Raw genomic sequence first — 11,088 nt, 5'->3', positions numbered from 1 at the left:
GTGCAGCTTTTGAACGGTGGAGACAACTGAGGGAGCTGAAGGGCCTGAAAAGTGATGCAGAGGTTGCTGTCTTTCTGTTAGACAGGTAATTATTTGTTTGCTTTGGGGGGATTTGTTATTTTACTTGGCTCTCCTCTGCCCTGCTGACTCCTGCTGCAGTGCAGGATGCGCGTTCAAGTTTGTGGGGCTGTGGCTTTGAATGGAGCACTGACGGGAGGGGGAGGAGGGGGTGGAGCTTAGAGGAGGTGCCGCTTTCAAATCTTGCTAGCTCTCCAACATTACCAACTATAGCTTTAATTGAAAACTTAGGTAATTCAAGTAACATTCTGTTGCCCCTGTTTTTCAGTTGTGAGGATTTTTTGCTTTTCTCCATTTCATATGATAGTATATTGACTATATTTGAGTATTGGACTCTTGTTAAGACAAAATAATCAATCTGATGAGGACAGTTAAGGAAAACAAAGATAAAGGACTGTTTACATAAGGGGTCAGTAACCTTAATGCATCAGTGCCACCAGTGGCATGCGGTAGCTTAACCAAAAGCATATTAGCACGAGGTTTTTTTTGGAAATGCCGAAGTGCCTACTCATCTGCATGCCAAATTACCTCTTTCACAGCTTTTTTTTTTTTTTTTTTTTTTAATCACAGCCACATGTATTCTGCAAAGACACCCCTCTCTGCCTCTGATTGGCTAGTACTTGTTGCCTACTTCTTCTAATAATAACACTGCTGGGGCAGGCTCAGTGGACAATGGCAGGCCTGATAGCTAACTAGAATTACCACCCCTTCATTGTAAGCCTCCACATAACAATTAAGTTTCTCTTAAATTTTACATCCATGTCTGTGAAAAAATGGATGGTTCACACACATCTTTCCCCCGACAGCTCAGAGGATCTATACAGTCAGCACAGTTTCAAGATTAGTGTCACCAATTCAGTAACTGACCAAATGTCTTCCGTTCTGTTCTTGAGATATGATGTTGAGTAATGGCCAGAAAAGTGTTTTATGCAGAACATTATGATGTCACAGTGAAGTTGACCTTTGACCTTTTGGATATAAAATGTCATCACTTCATCATCATATGCTATTAGACATTTGTGTGAGGGTTTGTCATAATTAGCATAAGAATTCTTGAGTTATTGCCAAAAAAATATGTTGTGAGGTCATACTGATCTTAACCTTTGACTAAAAAATTCTAATCTTTTTTTTTTTTTCTTCAGTCCAAGTGAACATTTGTGTCAAATTTAAAGAAATTCCCTCAAGGTGTTCTTGAGAATATTTTTTTTTAAAAATGAGAAAGATGCAAGGTCACAGTGATCTTGACCACTGACCACCAAAATCGAATCAGTTCGTCGTTGAGTACAAGTGAACGTTTGTGACAAATTTTAAGAAATTCCCTCTAGGTGTTATTGAGATACTGAGTTCACAAGAATGAGATGGATGTAATGTGCAATGGATGTGGACCTTGACCTTTGACCTGTGACAATCAAATGTGATCAGTTCATCCTTGAGTCCAAGTGGACATTTATGCCAAATTTGAAGTAAATGCCTTGACGCATTCTTCACATATCACGTTCACAAGCATTAGTCAGACAAGCGTACGGGTATTGACGGACGTATGGACGGACATACGGACGACTTGAAAACATGATGCCTTCTGCCACAGCTATTTCCTAAAACGAGGCATAAACACACCCCAATGTCAGACAGAGGTCTTTAACTACACACTGGAGAAATGACAGAAAACGTTTGAGTGCAGCAAACAATTAGTTTTAAACAAGCCATCGTATTTAACATTGCACTTGAGGAGGTGAATGCTATATCATGTTTGTTGGTCATGTCAAGATACTGTGATTTGACTGTAAGAGAGGAGCTCTGCTGCTTAAAATCAATGCCCCAAACAAGAAAAGGTAGGGATACAGCCAGAGTTTTTATGGAGCATTTTGAGGAGCAAGGGTTGACATAGCACACAGATTAAGAAGACACTTAAAAGATGGCACTTCTTATCACAAAGGTTGTCAACCCCTGGTGTATATAAAAGAAGCTATAGATGTGAAATTATCCACTGCCATGATTCAACACCCAACACATGAATAAAGTTATAATACTGTATATATAAAAAGACACATAATGTCCTATTTTTGCCAATATCCCAATTAACAAATTTCTCCATCTTTGAATTAAAAATGGCTACTTGTTCCATTAGCAGGATCTCTGTAGCTTGCAAGCCCCACTCCACATAGTTAGAGGAAAAAGTATATATCATAAGAATGCAATTGCATCGAGATACCTGTATCTGTTGATGAGTGACCAATTTGTGTCCCAAAATCCTGGTCATACACAAACGCTGCTGCGCTGACAGCAGCATGCATGCGACTCTGCAGCCTCTCATTCTCTGTAGCTGGGACCTGGCAAACAGCCAGTGCTTCATCATGGTTCGGCTGTGGATAATGAGACTTCTTGCAGTCCCTCTCCAAGTTTGGCAGGATGTTCAGGCCCATCATGATGTCCTCCAACAGCTTCTCTATCTGCTCATCACACTCCTCCACAGGGCCTGGAGGCTGAGGGACTGACACTAAGCCATCATTTTGGTTTGGGGCGAGGCAGTCACTAGAGAGGAGCTGGAAGTCAGAGGTGGCGTTGGGGTGAGAAGGTGGTTCAGGGGGGTTGGTGGCAGCAGGTTGAACAATCAAGGTCTCTGGTTTATGAATTGAGCATGGCTGGACAGAGGAGGGAGGGGCTTTGCTGTCTGTAAGGTCCGCCTGTGTTCTTGTGTGGTTGGAGTCATCCTTCAGACAGATAAATAAGAGGTCACATATCTTCATTCAAATTTAGTTTGATAGAACTGAATTCATATCAGAACCAAATACAAACTGACTTTTTTATCAATCCCCAGCTCTTCCACACATGCCGGGTGAAAAAAAATTGCACCTGGCCCGGCTCAGCTGTTCTACTCTCCAAGAATTCTTTCTGCTCTGCTCTGCTCATGTTTGTCTTCAACTTTAACAGTGGCTGGTTTGACTGCAGAGATGCGAGTGACAACATTAGCTTGACTGCAGTCTTTTTCTCAGTCAGCCAAGCTGGATCAAATCCTCCTGTGCTTCTCTGGGTCAAGAGGCAGCATCTGATATTTCTGTATCAAGCCAGCTGTCACTCACATCGCCTGTAAATGCATTTAAACAGCCCAGGATACACATGACTACGTGTACTTTTCAAAGTAAGGCATTGACACAGTACAAATACTATATTATATTATATATTATATTCCCAGGAAGTTAAAACAGTTTACCTGTGTCTTTTATAAATTAATAAATACCACTAAACTGTGAGAGAAATGACTTTATTCGTTAAAGATGGGTTGACTATGAACATTATTGTCACACCCCGCAGTCATCCAGAAAACTGAGGCATTTGACACTAACAGCTACATTTAGAGCAGAGCAACAAGAAGCTCAAATGTGAAGCACTTTATTTTACAAACAGATGGAATGTTTTGTTTTCTAACTATATTGAAGCAATTTATTTGATTAAAAAATGTGCAATGTTGTATTACATCAAATTCATTGATATTCATTACATTTTGAATTTTTTTATTGATCTGTTGAAATTGTATTCATCCCCACATGATCGGACACTCTTTCTGATGACAAAATGTGCTTAATCTCAAAACACAGATTCCAGAAAAATTAAAACAGAAAACATGGAATTTAGGAAAAAATAAAACTGATTCTGGATAAATGGATTTCATAGGGCCCTGGTCATGTTTTTAGTAAATGTTGTGAGACAGTCGTCTTTTTCTGCCCTGCATCAGTAACACAAATTACTGAGCAGTTAATGCACTTGGCAGATGAAGGGATCCTTACTGTAATATCATTTTCTCAACAGATCAAATCAAATCCAAGTGAACAGGGTAACAAGTGTGTCTGTGTATAAATGCATCATCTACCTGTTTCCGGGCGGTAAGAACTGACAACATGTCATCTTTGTCTTTCATGCTCACAACCTCCCACTCTTCTCCTTTGGTCCTCCTCTTCAGCTTCACCTGCACAGAGGGAAGAAAACACTGTGATTATGACAACATCAAGGAAAAACACCAGTGGGCTTTCTACACATTTGTTCTGACAATCCTCACATTTTCATTTCCTTTCTTTCTTTGGTTGTGAAATGGAGAAATGATGTGTCATTTTTACAGTTGTGACTGTGCTCGAGGGAAAATGGAGACATGACTGAAAATTCTAGGCAACAGCAGCTGAGTGATTGTGATACCCTGACAAAACTTGCTTGACAAAAAATGAATCATAACTACAAGCAGGGAGCTGCAAGACAAAATGATCTCTAATGTTTCAATTACCTGACCTTGACCTTTGACCTTCAACCACAAAATTCAGTTTATTCTTCAGTCCAAGTGGATGTTTGTGACAAATTTAAAGAAATTCCCTTAAGGTGTTCTTGAAATATCATGTTCATGAAACAGATGCAAGGTCACAGTGACCTTGACCTTTGACTTACGACCAACAAAATCAAATCAGTTCATCACTAAGTCCAAGTGGACATTTGTGCCAAATGGAAAAAAAAAATTCCACTAAGGCGTCGTTGAGATATCGCGCTCACAAGGATGGGGTGGACAGACATACGGAGAGATGGACAATCCGAAAACATAATGCCTCCGGCCATGGCTATCGCTGGCGTGGAGGCATAAAAAAACAGGAAAGGTGAGGTCTCGGAATAAAAAGGAGAATGAAATAGTGCATGGACAAATTTGTTTGCTTTCACCACCAATGCTGCAGAGGGAAAGTACCAAATAATCACAACCAGCCCACTGCAGAGGAGCTATCTTGTCAACACCTATTAGTAATATTTATAGGCTAATTCAGACTTAACAGGCTGTGTCACCTTTATTTTAAGACTCAAATATGTTTTGCTTGTATTAGATAGATAGATAGATAGATAGATAGACAGATAGACAGACAGACAGACAGACAGACCTTTATTCAAATTAATTATTATTATTGGTGCAAAAATGGCTCTTCTGATTGTAAAGGTTGGTAACGCCTGTTCTGAAGAAAAACTCGACATCACACACTAGTTAAACTAAATGTAATTCCAGCTTTAGGGTCTATGTACACTGACAATTCATTCCGGATTGTTTTCTATGTGACATCATTAACTAGTCCTTCTTACCTTGACAGAAAACTGTGTGGTGTCCATCATCTGCTGCCTCTGTTTCATCTTAGCCAGGTTCTTTATCCCTACATGTACACACCTCCTCTCTGTTAAGTTTCCCCTTTCTTCTCCTAGCATCTCATCTCTGTTGCTGTGGCTTGGCCACTCTGTATTTTCACTGCCATTGCCATTTGATTTTCCATCCTCCAATCCTGTCACATCCTCAGCCGACACCTGTAAGCTGTCCCCGGACCCAGATGACCACTGGTTGGCGCTGTCTTCCTGAGGTGTTGGAGAGTCTGAGCCATCATTAGGGGGAATAGAGAGAGTCTTCACGTTGCTGGACGAAGATGGAATTGATGTGGGATTTGTTACACTGTCACAGGATCGATCTAATGTAGTTTCTCCATCACTGCACATTCCACTGGGCTTACTGGAAGTAGGTGGAGGAGTGGAGCTAATATATTTATCAAGTGTGATGCTTTGGGATTGCAATGAGATGGAAGTAAAATAACCGCCCACTGTCTTTTCAACCGTTGTAACAGTCTGTGTGCCTATGGATACACACCTTTGCTTTTCAGTTGGGAAATCTCTCTCTCTCATTCCAGCCATTTCAGCCTGAATTTTTGCATCCTGCATTTTTCTACTTTCAGTCCTCTCTCTGCAACTCCCAGAACTTCTTTTCTGGAGTTCTCCCTCCTTCCCAACCCCATCTTTCTGTCCTTCAACAAGGTCTGTGATTCCAAACTGGCGGGCTGCAGACAGCACATCATTCTGCTCCACGCTTCCTTCTACCTCCAGCTCCCCAGAGTACAGAAGACCAACAAGCTTCAGCAGGGTCTGGGCCTTCACAGCCTGGAGCTGGAGCTGGCGCTTCTGGCCCGATGGAGGCAGCGGGGAGGCTGACAGCTTCTGAGACAAGTAGGGACTGAGTGCCGCAAGAATGCAACTGTGGGTTGGGACTGAGATACCTTCACACAAAAAAAAAAAAAAAAAGGTTAATTTTTTTATTTATTATCCCTTTAATTTAAAACTTAACATATGCTTCACAGCTCACCCTCAGTTTGCAACANAAAAAAAAAAAAAAAAAAAAGGTTAATTTTTTTATTTATTACCCCTTTAATTTAAAACTTAACATATGCTTCACAGCTCACCCTCAGTTTGCAACAGGGTATCACAGAATTGGGCATTGTTTTGTTGTCTCTGCAGCTCTCTGAGAAGCTGTGTCTCATAATCTGGCCACCGGTACGGCTGCATGTCCACATGGGCACTGGAAGCAAGGACGAACATAAGAGGTGGGAGTGACAGCTGAAGGAATATTAATAAGGACAAAACAGCATGTTGTGACTGTATCAAGGGGACAAACCCCAGGTGAATAGGGTCAATTTTTTAACTAATATTTATCACCATGAAAATTACACAGTTGATTACTTACATTAACAGTTATCTTTATATTACAAGTTTTCTTAAATAGTATGTTTAAATATGCAAATAATGCCTTATCTAAACAAGTATGTGCTTTTTGAAAACACTTCCAGAACAGAAATTTGAACTAAAATAAACACCTTAATGTGTATTTTGGACGTTTTCTTTCTTCTAGTCCAGGGATATTCAACTCGTCAGACCACTTGTGTTAAATGCAGAGGCCTGTCAGCAGCTCCACACATGTATGCAGGGGCGTTTCTAGGATTTAGGGACATCGGGGCTTAGCCTAGTCATTTGTGGGGTCCAGGGGATTCTCCCCTTGCACTTTTTTTGATAAACAAGCTCTACTTTGATGATTTTTAACTTAGGAGCCAGTTTATACTCTGGCACCTTAAGGTGTTTTCACATTACCGTGCAGTAACTCTGCTGGCGCCCTTACCATCCACGTGATTTTGCTCTGGCAGTGGCCGGCTGGCTTTGACTGATAAAATAGAGAGGGGCGCAATAATAATGATGGTGACTAGATGCCCAGAGTTGCACAACACAGCACTAGCAACTTCTAAGGACAACCAGAAGAAAAACAGGGTCTGTGATAACATTTCCACCAAACTTCAGATGACTGGTAAATTGTCCAAATATACGTTACAGAAATCTGTGGAAAGCTAGCCTGCATCTCTGTCAGTGACATTCATTAGTTTCATGGTGAATTTGAAAAGGGCTGGAGTGGGGGGCAGATTTGGCCCGCGGGCCATAAACTGAGTGTCACTGCACGAGTCTAAATGCATACGAAAACAAAATAGCCCAAAATATCAAAATTGACCAGTGAATGAAAAAAAAGTTTTCACCTGCGGTGGAAAAAAGAAAAACAACACAACAACATATCCTAGCATTAGGTGGCTTAGCTTGGTGTATCAGCCTTTATTTTAGACTGGGAGCAGGTGGCAGCCGTCACGCAGCACGTGGAGGAGAACAACTGCGCTCAACGTCGGTGAACNCTGCGGTGGAAAAAAGAAAAACAACACAACAACATATCCTAGCATTAGGTGGCTTAGCTTGGCTCGTGTATCAGCCTTTATTTTAGACTGGGAGCAGGTGGCAGCCGTCACGCAGCACGTGGAGGGGAACAACTGCGCTCAACGTCGGTGAACTCTGCATTTAAATATCCGACATTTTACTTCTACGGGAATACTGGATTTTCCCGCTTACATGACATTACATTGTTAAACTTTAGCCGGTCAGTATCTTCAAATGATTAAAAAACGATGATTTTACAAAAAATACATAGGCAATGTCCACCTTACTCACAAACAACAGTTTGCAAATGTATCCCATTAAAGGTCACCGGTGATGTTAGCTAACGTTAACTCTACACAGCGCAGCTAAAATAAGCTAACATTAGCATTTAAGTTTTACTTACCAGCTGCATTCTTTGTTGCACGAGCAGAGGTGTTCTGTGCACTTACACTTTACCTTAAACCATGACAGTAAAGTTACATAGGATTAAAACCCAGCCTTAAAGTAACATCAGCATTACATGTTTAACACGCTCCCACGTTATTGAGTCGCAAACTCAAAGCGCCCCCACCTGGCATCTCTGTGGAATGATCATGAGGAAACTACGACACATGGCCAAACAAAAGCTCAGGCTCCTGATTCACTATAAAACAATATGATAAACAACAGGCCGAAGAATACAAAGGCTGTGAGAAATCATTTTCTTTTTTTTATTAAAAACAGTATTGCTAGTTACATAATTCATTCATAAATGAGAATGTGCAACTTTAAGAGCCAAGGCAAAGAGATTAAGGTGTAGTCCAGAATCAGATTTTTCCATTAGTGTTCCAGTATCTGATGACTCTGTTGGAGGATTTTATCATTTCATTAAGATCAATCAAAACATAAAAACTGATTGCATATGCGTTCACCAAGAGCACCCAAAACAGTTAAACCCAAATCAATATAAAAAAAAGAAATACATAAAACCATTAAAATTAACAAATATTCTCTTGTATATATAGTTTAAATGTGCTTTTATTTTTTTCCCCACTTATCTAATGGTAAATTCAGGTCTATGCCTCCTTACATGGAGATTTCTATCACAAACCCTTGCTCTCCTCCATTTCTCCTCTTTTAGTCAGTCCACTCTTGAAGGCAACTTTGAGAAAATGAGGCATCCTGTCACGTTTCAATTGGCATGGAAAACAAAGGAAAGGTTTTTTTTTTTTTTTAAAAAAAAAGAAGAAGAAGAAAAACACACATTATGCCCCCTAGTGCTTCTTTTAATCATCCAGTCAGTAAGTATCTACATCTCACTCTGCACTAAGAATACCGGTATGCCATCTTCTACAGAACGAGCACTGTACGTAAGAAATGAGGGCAGAAACATCTCCCATGTACTGATCTGTAGTCTTAAAGCCAAATAGGCTGTGGGTTTGTGGAGCCGTAAATTATACAGAACTCAGGAGTCTTATACCTGGAAAAATCATTCCAATAACACAAGTCAACTCTTACATACATACAGGTTCACATATTCCATTATTTTGCAGAATAGAAAACTGATGAATTCCATATACAGTACTCCCCCAAAAAACACACCTTGATTTGTTACCCATGTCATGTTGGGCACACCCATCAGACCTATCCTGAATGAGTGAGGCACTCCAGTTAGCCCACACACATGCATTTACAGACAGTCTTGTATTTACATTCATAAGATTACAGACCTGCAGATACAAGAAAATGCCCCCCATGAATCCTGTGATATCTTCCAAGAATTACAAAGTTATGGTGCTTACATTTAACAGAAACATCACTTTAGAAACATATACTATACTGTCCATTCCAAGGAGATGGAAAAGAATTTGTCTCCTCTGTAGGAATATCCATAAAGGGACCTCCACCCCTTTATGTCTATGGATCACAATCAAATAGAGAAAAGGCTGAATCCCCATGCATCTTGGCGATGGACTGTCACCGACACAAGCTGCACACAAAACAAAGCAGATGACAGTTTTCAGTGTAGCTGCAGTAAAAGTCTGAGTGTCTGAACTTCTTGCGTTTGACAGTCGCAGCAGTAGCAGTGTCATTTGGCACATGTCCATTACTGTGGTACAGCGCAAGGCAAGAAGAGGAACAACCACTACTAAAACAGAAGCAGAAGCTTTACACATATCTGATTAGATCATTAAACATTGGTTCTCAGTGGTAGGAAAAAAAATGTTCTAGTATTTAACCATCAGAGAGAGAAAAAGACACATTTCCTTGATTTCTTGAAAACAGTGTAATAGCCATTTACGTAAAATTTCACCACAAGTGTCCTGTTCTGATCCCACAGTTCTTTCTAATGAGCTTAATTATTCTAAGACTACGCTCCGACCTCCAAGAAATAGAAATGTTGAAGCCACAGTCTCTGCTTTTTGCCCAGGAGAGAATTAGTGTTGTCCAGGCAGGCTGTAGTGTTATATAGTGTAGTGTGGATATGTAGTGTTGTGGCTGTGGTATCTGATTGAGTGGTTAGCATTTTGAAGTTCAGGGGCTCGCAGAGCACAAAGTGGTCTTAGTGTCTCGTCCAGTTGTCCACAGGGAGCGTAGATCCACGTCAGTTATTCTGTGTGGTTTCATTCGTTTGTCAGCTGCTATGGAGGAATGTCACAAGGGGAAACAGGGGAAAGAAAAGCTGCAAATGAGTAAAGAGGGACAGAAGAGTTGAGCGTAAAGGATGGAGTTTAGTCCCATCGGTAGTGTAGTGGTCCCCCATTGTCAGTTTAGCAAGGGCAGTAGGTGGGAGGAGGCTGTCGTCTTGTGATGCACACAATCAGTTTTTCTGCGAGAGAAGAAGAGGCACAAGTGAGAGAGTGGATCATGTGGAGCAGCTAATGTGAGGCATTCTAAGCCTCGACGGGAGGAATCACACATTTAAAATTCATATTCACAGCAGAGGCTTAAAAAAAGTAGAAAGTATAACACACAATAATGGCTGCTGGCAACAAAGTCACCACATGTTAGACAACAGCTACACAAACTGTGCAGAGAGAAAAAAAATCTTGGGAGAACTAAAATCACTGACACTTTTCACCAGCAGGGGGAGCAAAAACAGTCCAAATACAGTACAATGGAAGCTCACTGAAAACACTGGTCACTGTCAAACACACAGAAAGTCACAGCTCTTAATACACAACTAATATATTAGGCCATGCAGTGAGTTGAGAGGGGCAGCCAGTGGGACACACATACCATGCGCTGACATGCAGTGTGACAGTGGGTGTAGCCTAACCATCGTAAGAATCCATTAGAGGCAAAGAGGCCTGCCTCTCCCCATACATCCCTCCCTGAGAGGAGAGAGAGAGAGAGAGAGAGAGAGAGAGAGAGAGAGAGAGAGAGAGAGAGAGAAGCGTAGGAGTGTGTGGTAGATACAGAGGAGAGAGAAGGATAAAGACACCAAAGATCACAAACAGAGGGACAGGACACAGCAAGGAGGGGGCAAAAACACAAATAAGAGGG

General features: G+C 41.0%; 1 protein-coding gene and 1 long non-coding RNA gene across 8 annotated transcripts in view; one reads left to right on the top strand and one right to left on the bottom strand.

The window, feature by feature from the left end:
- Window positions 1–11,088, top strand: part of LOC126390157 (uncharacterized) — a 698,278-nt gene that overhangs the window by 482,966 nt on the left and 204,224 nt on the right. The window lies entirely within an intron of this gene.
- ctnnd1 (catenin (cadherin-associated protein), delta 1) overlaps window positions 8,289–11,088 on the bottom strand; it is a 42,587-nt gene continuing 39,787 nt past the window's right edge. For 5 of the 7 annotated variants that reach the window (XM_050044249.1, XM_050044244.1, XM_050044246.1 and 2 more), the window contains 2 exons: window positions 10,862–10,916; window positions 8,289–10,411 (listed from right to left, as the gene is read on the bottom strand). In XM_050044249.1, coding sequence (XP_049900206.1) covers window positions 10,353–10,411; window positions 10,862–10,916 — 114 coding nt within the window. In that variant the 3' untranslated portion in view covers window positions 8,289–10,352. Of the gene's footprint in view, window positions 10,412–10,821; window positions 10,917–11,088 lie in introns of all 7 variants that reach the window. The other 2 variants (XM_050044247.1, XM_050044248.1) reach the window with 2 other exon arrangements.

The sequence above is a fragment of the Epinephelus moara genome, chromosome 5 (genome assembly GCF_006386435.1).
Source record: "Epinephelus moara isolate mb chromosome 5, YSFRI_EMoa_1.0, whole genome shotgun sequence".
In the NCBI taxonomy this organism is placed as follows: Eukaryota; Metazoa; Chordata; class Actinopteri; order Perciformes; family Serranidae; genus Epinephelus; species Epinephelus moara.
This window is presented reverse-complemented; position numbering and strand designations above follow the sequence as displayed.